Source organism: Amphiura filiformis, chromosome 19, assembly GCF_039555335.1.
Source record: "Amphiura filiformis chromosome 19, Afil_fr2py, whole genome shotgun sequence".
In the NCBI taxonomy this organism is placed as follows: Eukaryota; Metazoa; Echinodermata; class Ophiuroidea; order Amphilepidida; family Amphiuridae; genus Amphiura; species Amphiura filiformis.
Genome location: NC_092646.1, coordinates 39,538,414 through 39,564,999, shown reverse-complemented (window position 1 = coordinate 39,564,999; position 26,586 = coordinate 39,538,414). Strand labels below are relative to the sequence as shown.

The 26,586-nt window shown below is 36.4% G+C and overlaps 1 protein-coding gene across 6 annotated transcripts in view; it reads right to left on the bottom strand.

Moving 5' to 3' along the window:
- LOC140141284 (uncharacterized) overlaps positions 1-26,586 on the bottom strand; it is a 67,136-nt gene that overhangs the window by 18,452 nt on the left and 22,098 nt on the right. The window contains exons 5-8 of one of the 6 annotated variants that reach the window (XM_072163105.1): positions 15,337-15,533; positions 13,867-13,944; positions 12,246-12,459; positions 11,094-11,304 (exon numbers count right to left, since the gene is read on the bottom strand). The exons of 1 other annotated variant lie outside the window; for it this stretch is intronic. In XM_072163105.1, coding sequence (XP_072019206.1) covers positions 11,258-11,304; positions 12,246-12,459; positions 13,867-13,944; positions 15,337-15,533 — 536 coding nt within the window. In that variant the 3' untranslated portion in view covers positions 11,094-11,257. Of the gene's footprint in view, positions 1-11,093; positions 11,305-12,245; positions 12,460-13,866; positions 13,945-15,336; positions 15,534-26,586 lie in introns of those variants that run through there. 4 more of the 6 variants (XM_072163108.1, XM_072163104.1, XM_072163103.1 and 1 more) reach the window with 4 other exon arrangements.

Sequence of the window (26,586 nt, the reverse complement as noted above, 5' to 3'; positions counted from 1 at the left end):
TTGAAAATATAAAGTGCTATAAGTTGTGAGATTTGAGGCCAATGTCAAACTTTACACATATGGTTTAAAAAAATCAGATTACCACTCATTTAAGGACTATATACTTCCAAATATGCTCAAATGAAACCTGTTTTTGTTTAAAAATAATACTAGAAAGTTAGGAAAATCATTTAGCTACATATTGATACCAAAATGAATTCAAAATCATGAGTAAAAGTTGAGTTCTTGGAGTTTATATCTCCCCTACCCCTTAATTTTGTCCTATTTTTTGTGATTTTATGCGATTATACGTCCATACATAAAATGACCTGTAAAAAAAAAGTGATACCACAATTTGAGTCCACTACCTACCTAGCAGTGATCTAGAGGGTCCATACTAACTACCTATGGTGTCAAACCTTGTATGTAGTGGGGGATGAACGAAGTCATTTTTTTGAGGTTGCTGCTCCTGTACTAATATAATATAACATGAAATACAGTATTTCATCATAACATAACACACGCTGCCTTAAATTCTTCACAAATTTTGAAAAATTAACACAGCCAAAATTCCATAAACACGCAATTTTCAATTCAAAAATTCATAATTGAAATTACAATCTGCTTTATTCTCCACATAATTTGGAAAATGAATTTATCCAAAATTCCATAAATACACAGTTTTCAAAAATTCATAAATTACAATCTGCTCTATGCACAACATTAGTATTACAAAATTTAATTGCAACACATTCATCTGCTTTTGCCAGATATCTTCACAGGATTACTTTTCAAAAAGTCCAAAGCAGCTGAGTTTAAATTATCAGCAGGCTCCCAAGTATTTCTAGAACTTGGGAAATCACGCCACTTGATAAGATACCGAAGCTTGTTGTCCCTGTACCTACCACGTAAAATCTTCTCTACTTCATACTCACTACTTGTGGTAACAGGAGTCAAAGGTAGACCCGGTATAAAAGATGTGCGCTTATCCAATTCTTGGGATGCCATAAGTGGGGCAAACGAGTCATCTGGACAATCAGCATCTACAACATCTTCTAGAGGATCCCTTTGCACAAAATCTTTGGGCATGACATGATTTTCTGGTCTGGCATATCGATCATAGGCAAACTTCATTCGATTAACATGCACTGGGGCTGACATCAACTTATTGTTTGTCAGATTTCGAACACGGAAATTCACGGGCCCCGTTTGCTCTACGAGTAAGTATGGTCCTGACCAAAATTTCATGAGCTTCTTGGACAAGCCTGGTTGAGTGGCTGGAATATATAACCAAATTGTATCACCCACCTGAAACTGTACATCACTTGCATGTTCATCATAACGGTCTTTCATGCTAGCTTGATTAAGTTCAAGATGTTGCTTAGATATTGCACGGAACACTTCTAATTGAGATACCAAATGATGGATATGTTCTCTCACTGTCTTCTCTGGGTATTCACTCTTAGCCATCAATGTCACATCCAGGGGTAGTCTTGCTTCCCTGCCATATAATAAAAAGAAAGGGCTAAATCCTACAGAATTGTCTGCTGGTGTAGACCTATATGCAAATTGAATGGCTGGAATATACTCATCCCAGTTTGTCTGATACTCATTAGCATAGTGTGACAAGGTATCTAAGATAACAGAGTTAAAACGTTCCTGAATAGCATTACACTGTGGATGATAACTACGTGTATTCAACTTTGATGTACGCATAATTCTACACACTTCAAGCACCAGTTTACTGAGAAAATTTGTACCTCGATCACTAAGCAAATATTGCGGACAACCATGTTGACATATAATATGATCAAAGAATGCTCTAGCTACTGTGGCTGCATCAATAGTCTTAATTGGAACTAAGATAGGCCATCTGGTACAGTGATCTGTAAAACACAATACATACCGATTACCATTGGTTGTAATAGGTAGAGGACCCAAGATATCCACACTTACACGTTCAAATGCACGGGGGACCTTCATGGTCATCATGGGAGCTCTAACTTTGTGTCTATGTGTTTTTCTCTGAGCACAAGATATACACGATCTTACCCAATTGTCAACATCTCTATACATACGTTTCCAGAAATATCTTTGGCGGATTTTGTGATATGTTCTCTGAAAACCAAAATGAGCTGCTAAAACATTATCATGACAGTTGTTAAGTATGATATCAATCATGGTTACAGGTACATAAAATTGCACAGTATTTCTTTCTGGCATGTGACGTTTGGCGGGTGTGTGCCATATATGATACAAAATACCTTCATGGACATAGTATTGATCTGACTGCAATAAAATAGCACGTGCTTGTCTTTGATTATCAGGCAATATGTCTTCATCCAAAAATCTTATCATGGGACCAGCAAAAGGATCAGCTAATTCAGCATTTTTGAAATGGTCCACATTAACATCAGTTGGTAAAGAAGGAACTTTTTGAATATCTACATACTTTTTGTCTCCATCCAGTCGTCTATTCCTCTGAAATCTCAGATTTCGAACAGTATTCACTTCTGGATCTGGCTTTGTCTCTGACGTAGGAGAATCATTGATAACATCATCAGTCATTGTCTCCAAGCCACATTCTGTCCAGTTTGAATCTGTTGCTGAGGAAGTAGGGGAGTCAACATGATATGAGTTACATGAATTACAAGATTCTGACACTTGAGTTGGTATTCTACTTAGTGCATCTACATTACCATTCTTACATCCTCTTTTATGGACTACTTCATAAGTATATGATTGTAACTTCAGTACCCATCTTGCGAGGCGACCTGTTGTACGCTTTTGACCAAACAACCATTTCAATGCACAGTGATCAGTCTGAATTATGAACTTTACAGTATGTTGAATGTATGGGGAATATTTCTTAATCCCTTCAACCACAGCCAAAGCTTCAAGTTCAGTAGTTGTATACGTCTTTTCGGAATCATGCAAAGCTCTATCTCCATAACAAATTACCTTCTCTTCACCATCTTGTACCTGTGCTAAAATGAAACCAGGACCTCTTATACTGGCGTCTGTTTGCAACATAAATTGAGTACCATCAAAACGAGGGTAGGCAAGAATTGGAGGTTCTACTAGCTTTTGTTTCAGGATTTCAAACGCTTCTGCACACTCTTTTGACCAAATAAATTGAACATCTTTCCGAGTGAGATATGTTAAAGGTGCGGCTATTTTACTGTAATCTCTAATGTACTTCCTGTAATAGCCTACAAAACCTAGAAATGATCTTACTTCCGATACCTTCGTTGGAACTGGATACTCTTGGACTACTTTGGTTTTCTCTGGATCAGTAGCTATCCCATCTTTACTTACAATGTGTCCTAAATAACGTATCTGTTCTTGAGCAAAAGTACACTTTTTAAGCTTGAGCTTTAAATTGGCTTCTCTCAACCTCTGAAATACTTGTCTCAAATGATCTACATGTTCATTAAAAGAATTGGAAAACACTATTACATCATCAAGATATATTAGTACAAATTTCCAATTTAAACCTCTGAACACTTCTTGCATAACTCTTTGAAACGTGGCTGGAGAATTTGTACACCCCATTGGCATTACATTAAACTCATACAAACCATCTTGTGTAATGAAAGCACTCTTTTGTTTTGAGCTTTCTTCAAGTCCAATTTGGTAATAACCTGACGCTAAATCTAGTGTGGAAAAATATTTTGGTGTTCCTGCGCCTAAACTATCTAATGCATCATCTATGTGAGGTAGAGGAAAATTATTCTTTTCCACAATTTGGTTACATAATCTCATATCACAACAGAATCTTAGTGTACCATCAGGTTTAGGAATCATTACAACAGGAAAACTCCAACTACTGGTGGATTCTCTGATTAAACCATCTTCTAACATCTGATTGACCTGTTTACGTATTTCAGCTTGCACATGAGGAGGTTGTCTATAAGGACGACATTTGATTGGCGGATGATTACCAGTTCTTATGACATGCTCAATTTTCGTATATCTTCCTCTAGGACTATCTTTGGTTTGAAAAACGTCTACATACTCAGATATAAGATCAGATAACAAATCAGAATCGGTATCAGTTAAATGAGAATAATTGAAATTGACCTGAGAAAGAACTTCACGTACCTTAGGATCTGGCGAATTCTGTGCTTTTACATGGACTGATGATACAGGTACTTCATCTACTACAGAGTCATCTATATCGGTAAAATGAATGATTTCACTGTTATTTACAAGTGTAAATGTACCAAGTTTTGTTCTAGGATACAACACAATTGGTTCATTGCTAGTGTTTAACACAAGTAATTGAGTACTACAACTAGATTTGTTAGCAATATGTTGAACACTTGATACTGTATTGGCAATCAATACTCCTAAAGCAGTGACTCTCCGTCCTCCCTGACATAATACTATTGTGCCTTTTGGAAGTTTATTCGATAACCTCGCACGCACCACTGATTGTGAATGAGGCGGAATTTCTTGCCTTTCAATTACACGTAAATTACTCCTCTTAAGGGCTGGGGTATGAACGTTTGGACAGTATTTATTTTGGGACATTAGAGCACATCAGACATATCGAATTGCATTCTGAATACGAAAATAGTCATTCTGATATCAAATAATTTTGATTTTTTGAGATTCGCAATTTAATACACATTTTATGGCAAATCATTAAAAATTGATATTTTTGATATTTAACAGTACTTGAAGTAAACTTTATAAATCTGTTGATTTATACTTAAAGTGTATGTAGATGGGATGAAAAGCCGAAGATCAATTGAAAATTTTCACCTTACGTATTGAAGATATGGATTTTTTTACACAAAACACCCAAAAAAATTAGGTCTTTTTGGGAAAAAAATCCATATCTTCAATAAGAAATGTCAAAATTTTCAATTGACCGTCGGCTTTTCCTCCCTGCTACATAGACTTTAAGAATATATCATTAGATTTATATAATTTACTTCGACGACTGTTATATATCAAAAATTTGAAAATATCAATTTTTATAATTTGTCATAAAATTTGTATTCTATTGTGATTTTCAAAAATGAAAATTATTTGATATCAGAAAGACATGCTTCGTATTCAGAATGCAATTCGATAGGTCTGAGGTGCTCTCATGTCCCACAAAAAATACTGTCGAAAGGCAGTAAACGCTCATTTTAGATCCCTTAAACAATCGCAATTTCTGTGTGTTAAAATCTAATCTGGCCTTATGCTGTTTTAGGAATCTTTTTCCCAACATGATTTCCTGACTAAGATTTCGAGCAATATACATTGGCACGAGAAATTTTGCACCTTCAATAAACAACGGAACAACAACAAAACCACTGATTTGCAACACAGATTTGTTAGCGGTACGGGCTTTTGTTAATCGCGGGTTTGACACTGCAATTTGGTGTGACAATTCCAAAGAATGCCAGTACTCATGGTCGATTAGATTCATTGTACAACCAGTGTCAATTAAACAGTCAATGTTTTGGCTACCAATAGTGACAGAAATATAAACTTCTTCATCAAAATCTGTTTCAACGTTATCACTATCGCATTCAGACGCGGCAAAATTTGAATCAAATTTTCCATTGCACGGAACTTGGGCTGAATTACACGGAGAATTACTGCTCTTGTTTACATTACAATCATTCGAAATAAATTTCTGTACAGTTTGTGCATGTATTACCTGTTCATCAGTTGGATACAAAGTATGACTCCGATTATACACATCTTCCTTTTCAGGACACTGTCTGTAGCTATGACCTAGTGTATTACATCTGTAACATTTCATATTACGGTCATTAACCTCTCTACACGTATACGGACTCAATACGCTGGCGAAGTTACGTAATAATCGGATGAACTACCATAGCAATAGGTGAAAACAATTTTTGAATATACCGCGCTACACTGATACGTTCACGCGGTTCCTCTTCATTGAACCATATCATGCTGATTACTTGCACCTGTAAGATTAGTATCTTTGAAAAGACCAGTATTGTATTCAATCTATGATTGCAGACATACACAGGTGATGAGTGTAACCTGCTTGTAGTGCAGCGCGATATGTTCAAAATTGTTTTCACCTATTGCTATGGTAATTAATCCGATTAATTACGTAACTTCGCCAGCGTATACAGCTATTACTGTTTACAGGTGCATGACATCGATCATTTACATTTTGTTCAATAGATTCAATGTACCTCTCAATGGACAATATCCTTTCATTGACCTCGCCAAAACAATTGTTTGCACGTCCTACGTGTTCGTGTACTACTTTCACTGAAATCCCTATTGCACTAGTACTTGTATCCACTAATTTCATTATTTCATGACTGAGTCGGAGAAGATCATTATATTCTGTACTATGGATTACCTTCTCTGGCTGCTCTGAGTCAGCAATTGGTATGCCTCGGTGCATGCCTAGGGCTACTTGTATGCCTATAGGAGCCATAATCACATTTACTTTTCACCATTAATATACACTGTATCAATAAAAGAATATCACGCTGCAATATTATTCACAAAATGGCCGAAAACAGAAAACACGCAACAAAATTCTTCGCGCCACAATTCAACTTTGGCGGGAAATCACTAGAAGCGTATTTCACTTAATCTATCAAAAATATCACATAATATATATACACAATGAATCAATCCAAAATTGCTAAAAATAATAATACCAAATTAACTTACCTGGGGGTTGGTTTTTCCCACCAGGGGTAGCTCACAGCCAGTCACAGCTTGCTTGGTACCGGAAAAGACCGGATTCTGCACCATTTAATATGACTCAGAATTGATGTGAAGATCCACTCGCCAGTTATCTGATTACTAGAAATTAAACCAAATACATGGCTAGTAGATCTTCCATCTGAGACGGGGAAAGACTCAACAGAAACAAACGGAGAGCAAAATATAACTTCACAAATAAACTTTAATTTCTCATCAACAAAGTGATCACAATAATATAATAGATGAGTGAAATATTCTTAGTTCATCCTCCGGCTGTGGCGGAGCGATATATATAAATTAGCTATGGAAAGCAAATAGCGTCATAACATTTATTTTATTTATTTATTTATTTATTTAATGACATCTTTAACGAGGGTAAACCCTGATCAGTGCAAGCACTGCTTTCCACAGGGCCCTCGATACAATAAAACATAAACAAATGATTTACAAGGAAATAAATGTAAAATACACTTAGAAAGTCATTGCACCAATAATACAAGATATAAAACAAATAAATATTATAAAATTACAAACTACATAATATATACAGAGTAATACCATAAAATATTTAAAAGATTAAAACACATGAGACTATAAACAGGATAGACTAGTTAGGTTTGTAAAATGTGCTCCTTGAGCGACTTTTTAAAGTTAATAATATTGCTTATTTGTTTTAAATTGTCCGGGAGGTTATTCCATGCTGTTGTTCCAGAGTACCTGAAGGAACGTTTACCAGTTTCAGTATGAACAGAAGAATGAAAAACATTTTTATTTGCAACAAATCTAGTGTTGTATGAGTGAATGTTTATTTGTGAGTGAATGTTGTCCCTCAGGTACTCAGGAGCCACATTATTAATACACTTATACATGAGAATAATTCTAAAATAATCAGCCCGCTGATTTACCTTCATCCAATTGAGTAGTTTGTACAAATCCTTCACATGTAAATCCCTAACTTTACACCCAATAGTCAGTCTGGCTGCTCTGTTCTGTAAGACTTGAATCTGATTAATATATTTACTTGCGGCAGTTGACCAAATTGTACAACAGTAGTCGATGTGAGGCAAGATGATAGCATTACATAAAATATTACGAGTGTATTGATCAATATACCAACTTAACCTTTTTAAAACACCAAGTTTTTGTGATATTTTGCCAGCCATTTTTTCAATATGCTTATCCCATTTAAGTTGCGGGTCAAACCACATACCAAGATATTTAAATTCATTCACATTCTCAAGAGTTTCATTATTGATTTTTATTTCCAAGTCACCCATTTTTCTAGTTCTTTGGTGTGTTCCAAAAGTCATAACCTTTGTTTTAGAGGCATTAAGTGTTAATTTGTTGGTGTTCATCCATTTAGAAATATGGTCTAGATCTTGGTTTAAACCATGCTCAATTTCAGACTTATTGTTTGAACTAAACAAAACTGCAGTGTCGTCAGCATATAAGACAACCTTACTTTTGTTGATTGCGTTGGGAAGATCATTTATGAATAAAATAAAAAGAAGGGGCCCCAATATTGAGCCTTGAGGCACACCGACTGTTACTGGTTGCGGATCAGATTGCACACCATCAATTAGAGTTGTTTGCTCACGACCTTTCAAATAATTTGAAAACCATCCCAACTCAGTGTCTTTGATTCCATACCAGGAGAGTTTGCGAAGGAGAACAGTATGAGACACCGTATCGAATGCTTTTTTTAAATCTAAAAATACAGCCCCAGTAACTTCACCTTTATCCATGTTGTTAAAAATATAATCAGTAACATCAGTTATTGCAGTAAGTGTAGAATGTTTGGGTCTGAAGCCAGATTGCGCAGTTGTTAAGAGCCCATTATGTTGAAGATATTCGTACACTTGGGTGTGGACAGCACGCTCAAGAATTTTAGAGATGACAGGAAGGACCGAAATAGGTCTGTAATTGCTGCAATCTGACTTCTTCCCCGCTTTAAATATGGGTGAAACAATTGCCTTTTTCCACTCCTTGGGAATGGAGGTGGTGAGGATGGTAAGATTTAAAATGTAGGCAAGAGGTTTAGAGATCTTGTTGGCACCTGCTTTTAGAAGCCGGGAGCTAATGTCATCAATGCCGGTGGCTTTGCCTGTTTGGAGTGAGGAAAGTTGTTTCAGAATGAAATCCTCATCAATTTCCTTAAATTTGAAAGGAACGGTGGAGTAATCAACAGATTTGCAAACATCATCACCATCTCCATTCTCAAAGTTTTGAGCAAGCTTATTACCAATTTCAGTAAAGAAAACATTAAACGCATTAGCAACTGTTTTGGGATCATTAATATTTTTACCATTTACAACAACTTCATTAACACTTTCACGGGTCTTTGATGGAAGAATAGATTTAATTGTTTTCCATAACTTTTTACCATCATGTTTGCTCTGTTCAATTGTATCTGTGTAATACGATTTCTTAGCATTCTTGATAACATTATTAGTTTCATTTTTCTTATTACGATACACATCCCAGTCACTAGATTTACCACTTCTTTGAGCAATTCGTTTAGAAAAATCACGATCATTGGATAAAGACAAAATATCTTTGTTAAACCATGGTGGAAGGTTACCTTTAATACGAATTTCCACTTTTGGGGCATGTCTATCTGCCACCTGAATGAAATTATCCTTGAAGATTGACCAAGCCACTTCTGGATCTCTGCTTGAATACAAATTCCTCCAGTTAATTTTGTCCAGATCTTGTTGGAAAGAATCAATATCAAATTTACGGTATGTCCTAGTCTTAATTATCTTTGGTTTATTCTTAATGGGACATGCTTTGTATGACATATAAACCAAGTTGTGGTCGCTGAGACCAGTTGCAATATTACCAAATGTAAACAACTTATTTTGGTTAGAAACCATTATTAAATCTAGGCACGAAACACTTTTTCAGTAATCCGGGTAGGGGTGTTAATGACATTATGCCATCCAAACTGCTGACAAAGTTGATTGGCCACTTTTGCTTTCTCAGGTTTCAAAAGATCTAAATTAAAATCTCCTGTTACAACCAGGTCACTATTGCCAGAATTATCAACAACATGAGATAAGTGACTTTTTAATGACACCATATAACCCACTTTAGATGATGGTGGTCTGTATACAGACCCAATAATAACAGACTTTGTTTTTGGCAACTGAATTTCAGTCCACACACTTTCAATACTGTCACTTTCAAAATCAGGTTTATATACACTTTGGAGATCATTAGAAACATAGATTGCCACTCCACCACCTCTACGTGTTCTATCATTACGGTAGATGGTATACCCATTAATAGCAATCTCATTACAATCTATTTTTACTGAGAGTCTAGTTTCACTTAAACATAAAATGTCAATAGGTTTTTTGGCAAGTGCCATTCTAAGCATATCAATTTTACAGTTCAATTCTCCAAGAACGGTCACAATGTTGAGGTGAGCAATTCGAAGACCTTTGGCTTGTTGAACACAATCTAGCCAGTCCGTAGCTTCGTTGGCATCGTAGCATGATGTTGGATCTAAATCTAAACATAAGTGTCAAGTTTCAGTAATAAGAATAGAGAGGGAGTTTGGTTTGCACTGGGCGTCGCCATCTTGTGCGGTTTGCGATTTCTGCAAAACCGCACATTATTTTATAATTGTGGTGCTGCCAATGAAAAGAAGGGATTTTCAATTATAAATATAGAGGGCCTTTTAATTGACAAGTTTCAGTAATAAGAATAGAGAGGGCGTTTTGTTTGCACTGGGCGCCGCCATCATGTACGGTTTGCGATTTCATCAAAACCGCACAGACAATAACTGTGGTGCTGCCAATGACAAAAAGGGATTTTTCAATTTTGAATAGAGAGGGACTTTTAATTGCGAAGTTTCAGTAATAACAATAGAGAGGGCATTTTATTTGCACTGGGCGCCGCCATCTTGTGCAGTTTGCGAAAAAGTTCCTCCACCTTAGAATTAAAAAGTAAATTAAAAAGGTCTTAACTTAGACCTGGTCTGACTTGTTTTGTGCTGACTGCATTCTTTTTTTTTTTTATTAATTACATCATTTTGGGATCTTTTTGCTAATTTGCTGCCATAAAAATAAATCTTTATTTTCATGGCATTGGTCAAATTTAAACCATTTTGACTATATTTCTATTGCTCAATGATTTTTTCAATTGCTTATTGCCAGATAATGTTTGCTGCATCCAATATGGAACCGGTCCTATATCGGTACAATGACATGAGTAAGGGGAATTCTAAGGTCATTCGACCCCCACCCCTTCACGAAATTCTAAGCACACCAATGTATCAGTATGTCGTTATTCCTCATTCAATTCGCATATTTAACTTATGAATATTGAGAATACCAGAACGGTCTTCGGAACATGATGTACTTTTAAGAGTCACTTGATTCTGAGCACGCCGATGTATTAGTTTGTGTTTATTCGTCATTTATTTCGCATAAGTCACTTGAAAATATCCAATACACACGATTGATGGAAGCACCATGTATTACACCAGCTGGTAAGCTTTAACACGATGAAAACGTTCAACAAAATATAGCTATTCTGATATCAAAGTACAGAATCTAATTCTTTAATATCCTATGCATAATTCCTTTGGATCTCTTCCGGGCATATGACCTGTAAAATAAGAATAAAACATCATGCGAACTATTATACAACATGTTGTCTACTTTGAAGTTGTTGAAGTGTTATTCCAGTATCAAAGCTTTGGGTTGCGAAAAATGCAGCGGCACCATTTCGAATAGCTAATCCAAGGAAAAAAACAACGTGTTTGCCGTACTGGTCTAGCTGCGGATGGGGGCACCTCCCCTTACAAAAATGGTTAATCCACGGCCCTCTCCATATGCAGTTATAGAGCTCTTTATCTGGAACTCTAACGTCTTTACGAATAGAAACTGTAGAACCAAAACCATGCGATATTGTGATTTAAAATATGCGTCACGTTTTTCTTTTCCCTTTCTTTCTTTTTTTTTTTTCTTTTCTTGGGAGCTTTGAAGACCCAGTGGGGTCCCGTCCCTTAATTCCCCCCCCCCCCCCCCATCTACTACACTACTAGTTTGTCATAACCGAAGTCGCAAGTCGCATGAAGGTAGTAAACAACTAATTAAATAGAGGAAAGAAAAGGGAGCTGTAACAAAGTAGTCCTACCACCTTACGGCGACAAAGGACTTTGCGACCTTTTTGGAAAGACACTAGGGAAGCTCAATAATGAATAATACATATAAAAATAATGATAAACAAAAACTAGTGTACGTGTACAATCATGGATTACTAAATACAACTTGCATTACAAGGAATATACTAAAATATACATTAGCATTTAAAGAAAATTAAAAAAAAACCCACATAATTATTATAATACACAAGCAAAGCAGAAAAACAGAACAAAATCTAGAAGGCACGTATATTGGAATACATTTTAATATATAATAAATAAACGAAGTAATTATTATTTTATTTATTGTGCTTGTTTTGAATAAGGTATCGTCGCCGTAACGTTGACAATAATAAATTAGGAGTGTTTGCAACATTACAATATCCTCATAAATATACAATACCATGTTTGTCTTTAACATTCTGGCATATCTCCCAATATTCCGATGTTTGTATAAGTCGTGTCAGTGCAGGGTCCCACCATTCTAATAGGGGATTATCCATACGCATCATAAGCCCGGGACCCGATGCGTCCATAGAGCAGTCCAACACTGGGTCTTCTAGTTCAGTTAAGCCAGGTAGTATATCTCTAGTGCCATACGAAATGCACGCATCCACCTAACACGATTAAAATAAACATTGAAAATATCTGAATAGTTTTGAATATTGGTGACATTTGGGGTTGTTTGTCACGATTAAATTTAATTAATGTACACGGGGTGTGGGGTGTGTGTGTGTGTGTGTGTGTGTGTGTATAGATGTTGTGTCGGGGTTGGTTTATTGGGTCGGGGGGGGGGTGTGGGTTTTTTGGATGGGTGTTTGGGATGTGGGTGGTTGTGTATGAGTGATGGGGTAGTTGCGTTTGTCAGCTTGAATTACTTCCGAGAACTCCAACTGAATACATCGATACAACAAGGCCCTCATGAACGACGAATACGTGTCCTCAAAACAAGTCTTTTGGAAATGAAAAAGATATGACTTGATTCTGGTAGAGGATCTGGGATTACCCATACGCAGTTGGACCACCTGATGCATCCAAAGAGCAGTCCAATTACGGTCTCCTGTTCGCGTCAACGCTGGTGGTACTTAGCAAACACAAAAACGCAAGGATCAACCAAAATCATTGTGATGATGCCTATCGACCACGATATGCGAAACAGTCAATAGTGTGTAAAATATTAGCTTGTGTTTAAAATAAATTTAGTTTACTGTATATCAACAAACCTGATGAATCTATTTAGTGATTTAAGGTCAGTCATTGGCCGCTTTGCTGAATGGTGAGATTAAACACAAAATATATAAATATCACCAAAACGAATAGTAACGTGGGTATGCGGAAAAGAGCTGTGTTAATAATAACAAAGTATGTGCCAAACAATTTGTCTTTGGCATGTCGCTTTCTTGAACTATACCCAAAAATATTAAATTTGGGGGAAAATTAAAATTTTCTAAAATTAAACAAACATGAATCTTCTAAAATAAATACATATTCGCACTCTCCGCCCTGGTAATTATATACCCGACGTCGCTTCCTCTTTCCAGTTACCTGTAGTTTAAGTTTACCTTTAAGTCAAAACAGCATTGATATCAAAATTAATAGGTACATTTTCACGGGGAAATTTTCTGGACACGTGGCATCCATGGACGCAGACATAATTATTAGCATTATGGAAGTGACCTCGAGCACAGCTGTGGTCTATGTATTTGAATAGAAAGAATTTCTCCTTTGATGCAAAATAAGTAACTTTTCTCAAGTTAATAATATATGGTAACTAAAGAGTTTCCGTAGATAAATATTTTTTCCCGCAGGTAGATATTTTTGAAATCACATTTTGATGACATTGTGAGGAAATTAATATTGAAATTGCGGCCAAAATACTATTCCAATTCACAATTACTAAGACTTCAATAGCGAAGTCACCGCCGGGGTCAGAGATCAGGCTCGAGGTTACACTCATATTGATGCGCATTGGTCACGTGTCCAGAAAATTTTCCCGTGAAAATATACCCATTAATGTGACCTACCTCACCAGAAAGAACAGCATTTAACATGTCATCATACGTATCATAGTGTTGTATTTGCGAGACCGGCAGTGTAGATCCCTGCAAAGAAGCCCGGAATCGTAATTTAGCAAACACCGTAACCCGGGCACCGTAATCATAGTAAGAAAGAGGCATACACATTTACAAAACAGAGCGGCCTCAATTATGATTTGAAGTAGTAGGGCGTAAGACAAAGCAAAGCGATATTCAATTGCAAGATTGCTGCATTAGTACCGGATATTTGACACAGACGTCCGGCAACTCATTCAATAACATCATAGAGGGTCTATCCTAAAAACCTAAAAAAATGGTAGAGAAGTATTTTTCATTTATTGGTTGTTACATTAAAGCCATGTTATAACATTTGCTGAGGATAACGCCCTTAAAAAATTGTTAAATTATGGCTTTTACACGATTTTAATGTACCTTAGTCAATAAGGATAATCTGCAAAAATCAAGACTTTGGGTGCTGTAGTTTTGTCAAAATCCGAGACTTTGAATAAAACGATAGAACCGACTTTTTATTATTACGATGGAAATATTAGTCGAACACGTATGTACAGTACGTACACGGCGTGTGGGATACACATACACCCCCCACACCCCCACACCGAGGATCGTACCGTATTACAACCGCGGGAGTAACATGCATGGGCGCTAGTAGTAAATTCAAATTTTCTATACTTTACCGCATTTGTTCTGCTCAAAATTAAAATGGGACATATCTGACAGTAAAGGCTAACATTTTATGGAAAATAAATACTAATCTATTTTTACAGAAATGTTATAATATGGCTTTAATCGAGGATACACTAATTGCATAATCCTGAACATCGAATTTCTTCCTTTTAAATGGCTCCAAATGGTGTGTTAAACTAACTAGAAATTAGTGAGTGTTCAGTGGAAAAATAAGGGTTCGAAACAAATGTGGGTCCTTGGACGATAATGATGTTCAAAAAAGGGAGGGGTCGTAACCACATAATGTACGGATCACCTCCGTGTTTCCTAGCTAGGACGCTCTGTTGTCACGGTTTTGATGGTGCAGGATGCTATGAATTTGGGATTTTCGTTTCCTTCATTAGTGGAAAAAATTGTTATGATTTTTGATCATCAAATGTCTTAGTACAAGGCGCTCCGGGGGGGGGGGGTACTCAAGTTTGATTTTGGTAGGGACGCGCCGCTGAGAAATCAATTGAATACATGAATGCAAAAGCCACCTAAGTACATGCGAAGTTATTTTGAGAGAAAAACCCGTGTATCATTTTTAATTCCTTCAGTTAGATTTACCTGGTCAATATGGTAAGTTTTACGTGCAAATGAGTGGATTAACCTGTATTAGGTATGACGATTAGCATTTCAGGGACTTCGTGGGGTTCATTTTAAATGTTGGACTTTTTTTGTTATGTACAAGTAAACGGTACATAATGTATTCAATTAGGCCGTGAAACATACCTTTATAGAAGTTTGACGAGCTAAACAGAATTCATCATTGATGAATCCATCTACAAAACCAAACGTCATGTTAGTTACATCCGTAGGATTGAATCCACGTGGGTTTCCAGTCTTGATGGCAAAATAGAAGTCTGCAGGTTTAACCCATGATTTGCTGAATGTGAAAGTCCGAACTCTGTCGTGACCTTTGACCCAACCTGTAAGTTAAACGTTCCATAATATATATGAAAAAAAAGGTCCACAGCAGCGACAACAAAAAACACAGTAACAGACGAACAAAACGTAAACATTATTTGTCACTTTTACAGTAAATCTTTTACTTTAATAGCAGACTACGGTCCACATTTATACACGGTATGCTTTTTCCCCAAGGGAATCCCGTACACAATGGACCCCCAGCATACAATGCAAGCAAAGTTAATGTAATACATTATGATAATAATATTTTTAAAGATTAATTACCTGCGCATGCGTCATACCACTCACTCATTAACCCTATACCTCCTCGTGGTACTTGGCCTTTTTCTGATTCCCAACAGCGCTGCCAGACGTCATACACCAAACGGCAATCCTTATTTGCCAATCGACAAACTGTAAAAGAACACCATAGCAAACAAAATGCAAATGATAGTACCTACAGGCCGCTATAGGGTGATATTTGAGTTAGCATTTTGTCTTGCTACATTTAGTGGAACCAATGATTTTTGGCAACCTTACACCTCAAATGATAAAATTAGAATTTCTGTGCCCCTCTTCTTCCCACGATGAGTCGAAGGTCATAATTGGGGCCAAAATGTAAAATGTCATCTATCGTGCTGCAATATATTAATATTGTTCCTCTTTCAGGTTTCTGAATGCAAAAACATTGGTTTCACTAATGCAGCACAACAAACACAGTAACAATTTGAGATACATTACAACACAATGTGACTATTTATGAGCTTTGACCCCCACGTACCTGCGTTTATCATGTCGACCGTAAATCCCCTTAACTGACCAGATGGCTGATCGCTGCGAAGTAGAAAACATGTTTAAAAGTGTACATATGTGAAAGCTATATTTGTCAGCTATATTTGGCAACAAAGCAGAGCTCATTTGATAAAACGGATTTGAAGATAATAATGATTATATTTTTGCATTTATTGGTCACTTCAAGCCACTTTTTAAATTATGTTTGATTACACATACACAATGTATCATTCAATGAGTTTCAGGAGAACTTTATAATAACTTTCAAGCCCGGGGGGGTACTCAAGTTTGGTTTTGGTAGGGACGTGCCGCTGAGATTTTGGAAGTGGACCCATAAATATACCAATTTTTCAAGAAATTTGGACCCATTGATATACCAAAAGTCAAAATGTTCGACCGAATTTAACCAAAATTGTCTTAGTTTTTACAAATTTTTGCTAGATTAAGGAAAATTTTTGCTAGATTAAGGAAAAATTTTTGCTAGATTAAGGAAAATTTTTGCTAGATTAAGGAAAAAATGGGCTGTTTTTCGAAAAAAATTGAGAAAAAAGGACCCATTCATATACCAAAATAGGCTTTGAAAAAGGGGTCATTGATATACCAGAAGGCCGAAAATGCTACCCATGTTTGCGGCACGTCCCCGTATGGTCATTTGTACTGAGTCCCCCCCCCCCCCCGGGCTTTCAAGTTAATAACAGAACTATCAACTTTGAATGCAATGTTTGAAATTCTCAGAAATGTTGTGATATTTGATCACGGATAGAAAAATCGATCCCGAGATGAGCACCTGTAACATATGTGCCATAAGAAATCTAAGATCGCAATTCAGGAATGTATCAGCGACATTCTATATTGGATGGACAGCAATAAGCTAATGCTAAACACAGATAAGAACAAGGTTATGATTGCGGGTGCCACCTCTCGTGTTAAGCAAGTCGCTAGTAATTATATCACAATTTTGAATTCTGATATTAAAATACAGTAGTCTGATAAGTTCCTTGGGGTGAGATTGGACCAAACGCTATCCATGTCCAGTCACATCAATGATGTTTGCCGTTCATCATTTCTGTCTTCAAGACGTATTGGGTGTATTCGGACTTACCTGTCTGATAGAGCTACATCACGTCTTGTCAATTAAATCGTCATTGACTGGCATCACCACTGCCCAACTTAACAGACTTCAAAGAATACAATTTGCGCGGCCCGTTTATTCATGAAGAAAAGGAAGTATGAGCATATCACCCCCGTCATATATGGCTGCCTTCAAAATTTCAGATTCGGTATTTATAGTTAACTGTTCTTGCCTTTCGGCACTTTGAAGATACGTTACCAACTTACCTGTCTGCTACACTCTGCACGTACAAACCAGCTCGGTCACTTCGATCTTCTACTGAAAGATTATTGACATCTCCCCGTGTTAATATTAAATCAGCCGGTACCGGTGAACGCTCCTTTCATTTTGCTGATCCGGCTGTTTGGAATTCGCTTCCAAACAGCATCCGTAATACACATTCGCTTTAATACTCAGTTCAAAAAGCAACTTAAAACTCATCTTTTTCTTCATGCTTTTCCGGATTCATAGATGTAACTTGTTTGTCTTTATTGTTTATGCGCTTTGAGTTCTTTTGAAGATTGTGCACCTACCTATTATTATTATTATTATTGAAATTGCAAACGTGATGCTGCACCCATTTTTATATCGATATCTAGTGTTAACTAGTTAACTAAATGAACTCCAGTTTTTGCAAACGATAGCTAAAATAGGTGACACATATATAAGCAAACAATTAATGTCTTTTTAAAACTTAAGATAGCATTATATATATATTTATCCTAGTCTGTGTTGCAGACTAGGAAGCTGATTACTATACCCGCGAGCTACCAGCATGTAGGCCGGGTGTCGACCTGCTCGCTTCGTCGGCAAGGTTCTTGAGGCGTCTTTAACAAAGACTAATTAATCCGGAGACACTTTGTTGGGACACCCTGTCAAATAAGAAAACTATATACTATTTCTTACATGTAAAGGTAATTAGATTGTCCATGCCCTATTGTGATATTCCATATTCTGTCGTTCTTCGCATTGGAACCTGCAGAATGAGAAGAAAACAATATTTATCCTTCGTAACATTACGCAATGAAATAATCCAAAATGTGTCCTTTTGGTATTTCAAATTCTAATGTGATAATATTTTTTATCACTAGTTCACCCCAAATCAGCTGAAGGGAGTATCCCGTTATGCTTTGCAGTACCATAATAGAACTGAACATACCACAGCGAATGTACACAAAATCCCTAACTTGCAATTACTCGCTCATATCAGGGGAGCTTAGACTTTTGTTTAAAAAAAATAACACCCCTAGACTATTGTGAATCTATCAATAGCTCTGAATATAATACTCCTCCTTTTAGCTGCTGTGAGTTCACCCGTAGCTGTAAGAGCAATTAATAGCGATGCTGTTTCACCACTGATGACCCTTTTGACTTTTTGACATGTTCACGTTATATTGGGGATTTTTTACCACTTTAAAGCTTGATAAGGCATACTCTAACATTTGACCCCTGGATGACCTTTGACCTCAAGTGACCTCGGTTTGATTTGATCATGTTCTTGTAATATGGAGAATTACTTTCACCAAGTTAAAGTCAATCTGCCGAAGGCGAAGTTTAAAATCAAGCCACTGAATGACATTTGACCTCGGATGACCTGAATTATATTTTGTACATGTTCCCCACATATGCAGGATTCCACCCACGAAGTTCTAGCCTAATCGGACGATGTTTGAAAAATTTTAAAAACCCTCCAGGATAACTTTTGACCTCGGATGACCTTGATTATATTTCGCACATATGTTTCCCTTGTGTCAAGTATTCAACCCACCAAATTTGAGCCCGATCGGGCAAAGTTTGAAATTTGAACCCGGGGTATCAAGTATTCCGCCCACTAAGTTTGAACCCTATCGGTCAAAGTTTGAAATTTATGGCTTTTGACCTTGACCGCCAATGACCTTTCAAGCCACCTGAAGGACATGCTTTTCCCGGTAGCTATATCTATATCCGAAATATCGCTTTGATGCGTCGAAGCGCGGCGAAACGTTTTAAGCCGAACAGACAGACCCCCCCCCCACACCTTACCCCCTCGCTCATTATTTTAGGAGTATGGCTTATTTTGTCATAAATATGTTTCATACTATAAATACAAGTATTGTCAGCGTAAGATTCATGTTTTGTCCGTGATATTCCGAATTATGCATTTATAAATAAAGATAATAATCTATGAAGAACATACAAACCTTCTTGTCTAGTGAGGGCAACCATAGTTGTACCCCCATTCTGTGTCAAGCTTATTAACGCCACAACCAAAGCAACTGAGGACGATAGTATTGCAACAACCACCAGCATTACAAGCAGCTTATTTACACCAGAATCACGCTCCTGTACAAAAATTCTACCATTATCACTCGATTCTAAGGTTTCCATTTTTTAGACAAACTAGTCGTGGAAATGGTACACTTCATAATAATATACCTATATTGACATCATGGATCATGTCTGAGATATATTTATTCGCGAACGATTTTTATAACTAGGCCCCTACTGGTATCTTAATTAACCAGTCAAGTCCCGGGGACTTGTTCCCCCGGTAACCTACTTGTTGATACATACTTGTATATGCATAAATTGGTGGTTTTGTAGTAGTGCCAAGTTATATAATACAATTGAGTAGGTTAGTAATTTGAAGAAGCTGGGATAGATGAAGTGGATTTTGCGAATAAATACTTATTTATCAAATTTGTACTCAGGGAATGGAAACATTTTTCTTGACAGACTAGAAGTACATTATATTAAGGGAATGGTAACTAGACTTTTAAATTTGGACAATTTCAAAACAGAACTTCATAAAGCTAATCTAGCTGAGTAGCCAAATAGTGCTATACTTTCCACAGGCTTATGGTTTAGGGCCCTCCAATAGTTATCTCCCCAGAAAAAAAAGAGTGGGAAAGCAATTGTTGGCAGGTCGAGGGGGGGTGGTGGTAGGCAAAAGATTTCAGGCAGCCATTCATGTGGGTACCTTTTAAATGAAAAGGCTTAAGGGATCTAAAATGAGCATTTATTGCGTTTCGACAGTAATTTTTGTGGGACATGAGAGCACCTCAGACCTATCGAATTGCATTCTGAATACGAAGCATGTCTTTCTGATATCAAATAATTTTCATTTTTTGAAAATCACAATATAATACAAATTTTATGACAAATTATAAAAATTTGATATTTTTCAATTTTTGATATATAACAGTCCTCGAAGTAAATTATATAAATCTAATGACATATTCTTAAAGTGTATGTAGCAGGGAGGAAAAGCCGACGGTCAATTGAAAATTTTGACCTTTCATATTGAAGATATGGATTTTTTCCCAAAAGACCTATTTGTTTTGGGAAAAAAATCCATATCTTCAATACGAAAGGTCAAAATTTTCAATTGATCGTCGGCTTTTCATCCCACCTACATACACTTTAAGTATAAATCATCAGATTTATAAAGTTTACTTCAAGTACTGTTAAATATCAAAAATATCAATATTTAATGATTTGCCATAAAATGTGTATTAAATTGCGAATTTCAAAAAATCAAAATTATTTGATATCAGAATGACATTCTTCGTATTCAGAATGCAATTCGATATGTCTGATGTGCTCTAATGTCCCACAATAAATACTGTCCAAACGTTCATACCCCAGCCCTTAATTAGAGCGTTAATGGAAACTGTTGTAATATGGAAAATTCACTCGCATTATATATGAAAATTATCTAGACCATTTAGGGGGGCTGTCATTTTCTTCGAAACGGGGGGGGGGGGGTATGAATATACTGGGGTTATAAAATTTAGGGGTTATAGAATAATTAAGGGCTGGTGCCTCAAAATTTTAGCGCATTCTTTAACTTAACACACAATCTTTAGTTATATAATGCAAACTCAGAACACTTACGATCAACACTTACGATTAAAGGCGCTCCACGCATTTTCTTCGCTATAGAGTTTTGGCGGGCTCCGCGCCTAACTTCCGGCAATGAATAATTTGTCGTGAGTCTGCGATAGGGGAGTCATAAAAATTGACCCTGGTCACCGACATATTCATGACCCCTCTTCCGAAGAAAATGATATAAGGTTTGCAAATTGGGTGAGAATTTGTTTTTGACAGGCCGAGAGGGGATGCATCGGTTTCTTAAAATTTCAAATATTTTTGCTAATGAAAATGAGAGAGATTGCGATGTTTCATACCCAGCACGTGTACCGTACGCACGTTTATACACACGTTTAACATTTATTGGCTGTATGTAATCAACCAACGATTATTTATGGATACAGCAATGGGCCCTCTTGTGGCCAACTGATTGAAATATAAATCAGGTATACTCTGCAGGGCGATTACATGTTTTTAACGGAGACCTATATAACGAAAAGTTTGATTTTAGAATATGCTTAATTAACACGCCCCTTTAAACTGTGTGTTTTTCAGTGCTTCCCGAATATTATTATTACAAAAATCTAATATTTCTGTAGTTTAAGGACCACTACATGCATATATCATATCTTTGTTTTTCATTTCAACGATAGTGACGTGAGCGTTAATTGTTCGTTTGCCAACGCTTGTATGAAGTCATATTGTACCAGGGTCCTTAGTTCAAGAGCTATAGTGTAAATCAGGTCAAATGTCAGATATCTCATATGCATGAGGCCAACGTATTTCAACAATTTTCTAAATGCGCACCGATTCAATCGCGTTTTGTCTCAAAATACTCCCCTCGACAAACGTAATAGGAAAACAATTTGTTTGAGAAAGGTATAACCTCGGAATCGGATGAAATTATAGGTCAAAGAGTACGCAAAGCTGCATTAACTCTGAAGAGGAAAATGACAATTATACAAATTGCACCAAAATTGATAGCTCTTATGTTAAGGGCTGAGGTGTGTACGTTTACACAGTATTTTTGTGGGACACGAGAGCACATGAGACATATCGAGTTGCATTCTGAATACGAAGAATGTCTTTCTGATATCACTTTTTTTTTTCAAATAAATGATTTTTTGAAATTCGCGATATAATATACATTTTTTTATAGCAAATGATTCAAAATTACATATGAAAAGCCGACGATCAATTGAAAACTCTGACATTTTGCATGGAAGATATGGCTTTTTCCTCAAAACTTCAAAACATTAAGGGATCTGGAATGAGCGTTTTGAGCGTTTCGACAGTATTTTTTGTGGGACATGAGAGCACATCAGACATATCGAATTGTATTCTGAATATAAAGAATGTCTTTCTGATATCAAATAATGTTCATTTTTTGAAATTCGCGATATAATATATATTTTATAGCAAATGATTAAAAATTATATATGCAAAGCCGACGATCAACTAAAAACTCTAACATTTTGCATGGAAGATGTGGCTTTTTCCTCAAAACATCAAAACAATTAAGGTCTTTTTGTAAAAAAAATGTATTTCTTTAGTATGAAAGGATAACATTTTCAATTGATCGTCGGCTTTTCATTCCAGCTACATACACTTTAAGTACAACTAGATAAAAATATTTAGGAGCGGTTTTTTTTTACCAAGTTCACCAAAAATATTTGAATTTTTTTTAATTAAGCATTTTTGGACCATTTTGGTGCAAATTTCTCAAAGTTGGTCAAAATTTTAAAAAAAAAACGGTTCCTAGATATTGTTATCTAGTTTTTGAAAATTAATACTAAAAAAATGGCTCAAAAAGTGGATAGAAATATCATTACGAATTCAACGAAAAAAACTAAGATGAAACACGTACCCGCGTTTACTATGTCGACCACAATTCCCTTTAACTGGCCAGATATCGGATCGCTGCAAATTAGAAAACATGTTTTAGAAGTTAATGGAAGGCTATTAGTGCAGGGCGCTATGGGTTTGGGATGTTTTTGGCATCCTTAAACCTGAATGGATAAAAAAATTGATTAGGGGGAGGTGGTCTAAGGTTCGAATGCCGGGTGTGTCAAGTGACTTCTCTATTAATCTTCTCTCCTTTTTCGTTTCTTCTTTAACTTCCGATAGCAAAAAGTAGGGTTGGGTGTTAGGGATAATGTAGCATGACAACATGCTCACTCAAATATCTCCACATAGCTCCCTCTAGCGACCTAGATCACAAGATGAAATTTTGGATGAGAAAACGGACATTTTGATGAGAAACGGCCAAAATGGAAAGAATTTAAATTTTCTCATTCTTTTGGATGAGAAAATAATCATGTTTCTTTTGAGCTCAGCGGGGATTACCAATTGTCACCAGTTTTAATAAGACAATAATGATTGACACACACACCACGAAGTTTCTCATCCAAAAGAATGAGAAAATTTAAATTCTTTCCATTTTGGCCGTTTCTCACTAAAATGTCCGTTTTCTCATTCAAAACTTCGTCTAGTGTATTTGGCAACAAAGCAGGGCTCAGTGATAATTTGTTTTGAAGATGTGATCCTGATAAAATTATGGTTTAAGGGTATACGATGTATTGTTGGTCGAAGAAAAAATAAAGTAGTTCGCAGCATCTTGCAAATGGTAGTGAGCTTTAGCAAAAATTGCATTGCTAAATTCATAGCGAGCGTGTAGAAGAATTCAAATATCACAGATATACTTGTGTAGGTCCTGTGGTTCTTGAGTTATGTTGTAAAGAGGGCTGAAACAACATGATTTGTAGAATGAACTTTTGCAAGACACCAAAGTGTTATTTTTCAATACACTTCTAGTGCCCGTTTCTATTCATCGTTATGTATTCTTCTCCCGTGCATTATTTTCGCGAACTACCCTTCACAGCCCAAATTATATAAACCTGCACGCTAAACAATGCATTATCTAAAACCTGCACGCTAAACAATAGATTCTAGATAATACGTGCACGCTCAAATACTAGAAATACTACTTTCACATAACCATATAGTAGAGTTAGGTGACGCTTTCGACACAGAGGTCACATAACTATATAATTGTCTGTTCGATATATATATACCATCAAAAAAGTACGAATATACATTCTGTGGTGTTAAAATGGTATAGTTACAAACGGTGTTCTATAATAGGGTACAATTACCGAATAGGGTGCAACTCGTTAGACTTGAGTCCAGTCCTCGTTTACGGAGTTTAGGGTTAGGGTTTAGGGTTGGGGTAGGGCAGTCTTGATAAGACTAGTAGAGTTGCACCCTATTCGGCAATCGCTCGTGCAAAGGGCAGATCATTGTCATAAATTATGATTAATGACCTCAAATAAATCAAACATCAAATGAGAATAATCGAGCTTCTATTAATTAAAAAGGGCCAAAAACAGGTGGATCATAATTATACAAGATGACACCATTGCAAAATATTCAGCATTTTACAAATGAAATACATGTAGGCCTATATCTAAAATAACATAGCCGGGCCCGGGAAACACACACTAGCGCATAATATCATGATCATGCTTTATGATACCATAGGCCTTCAACCACATGTGTTTGAAGGCCTATGATAATACTGAACAAATTGTTAAATCCCAATGTCGTGTGTTTTAATATAAGTAGATTTTAAAGTTCAAATTATAGAGCTATAAAGTCCAGCTGATATTCACCGCAGTACTAGTCGGACATCTAAATCGATCGTTTCCAACTGGTTCAGTGCTCTCTGTGTTCGAAACCACGATATTAAATGATCACAACATAAAGTCAATTGGTTACAAACCATGCGTGAATAAGTTACTAAAGTATGACATATGGCGCAATCGATACCATTGATAGCTAACTTATACGGGATTGATTTTCTTTACCAGTTAAATGCTACGTAGCTGGTCAATGTCCTGACGGTGTTTTTAAAATGTAAGATATTTTCCCTAATATTAAAACTAATATAAAGAATGCAGCAATTAATATTGCCTATTGTTTTAATAGGCCTACACTCAAAGTGTATGACGGATAATGTACTCGTGCAAATACATTCGTCAAGATAATTGCACTTGCCATGGAGTTATTGCATTTAGCTCTTGAGCCTATCGGCTCTCGAGCTAAATGCAATAACTCCAAGGCGCGTGCGATTATCTTGACGAATGCATTGCACTCAGTTCATTATCCTTATCATAATATATTGATTCGGATAATGAGAATCGATTTTTGGCTGCTTCGACCAACAATACCTCGTATACCCTTAATAATATATTTTGGCAATTTTCTTCACTTCAAGTCGGTTCAAGTCGGTTCAATTATGGTTGATTACACACGCACAGTGTATTACTCAATGGAAGGTTTTGCGAGTATTATGAAAAAATGTAAAAACAAAACAACAACAAACAAACAAACAAACAAACAAACATACATACAAAAAAAACACCCCCATCAAGTTCAATTTTGTTCCATGTTGTTACGAATTGTGCATTTATGAATAATGATAATAATCCATAAAGAACTCACAAACCTTCTAGTCCAGTGAGGGCAACCATAGTTGTACCTCCATTCTGCGTCAAACTTATTAACGCCACAACCAAAGCAACTGACGACAATAGTATTGCAACAACCAACAACATTAGAAGCAGCTTATTTACACCAGAACTGCGCTCCTGTACAAAAATTCTACTAGTACTACTCGAATCTAAAGTTTCCAGATTCATTTTGTAGAGATACTAGTTGTAGAAGTGATAAACATCATAATAACATACCTATATTGTATGCAGTTATGTATGTGATATTGTTATTCGTGGACGTGAGTTTCATCGTAACTACAAGGATTGTATAACAAGAGCGCCGGGCAAGAGCGGTTCTCGGCTTTCGCAGCTCTCGGCATTCGCGGTTCTCGGTACATGTGGGTTGGTGGTAGGGAAATCTTGTGTGATCCTTGATGGTGTGTTTTGTTTAGGTATTTTGTGCAGTTTTGGCCGGTATGTGTCGTTTCTTTTCAGAACCTTGTGTGATCCTAATGTGTATTATTTTTTCTTTGTGGTATTTTGTGTTTTAAATGAATGTTACTTGTCTGCCTGTGCCATTGGAATAACCAATGCTATTCAAGAAATAACATACAGTTTGTCCTAAGACGACACTAATGGTAGAGAAGATTTGTGTGTAGCTAGAGCATGGAATAAAAATGTTTTTGTGGGTTGTAATTAGAGCGTCGATCACAATGCCTCCACTTTGTGCGCGTTGTAAAAATATGTGCATTTTGTGCAATCAAACATTTGAAAGAAAATATTTAAAAACAAATGGGATGTCGCCCGACTACCGGTAGGCACATT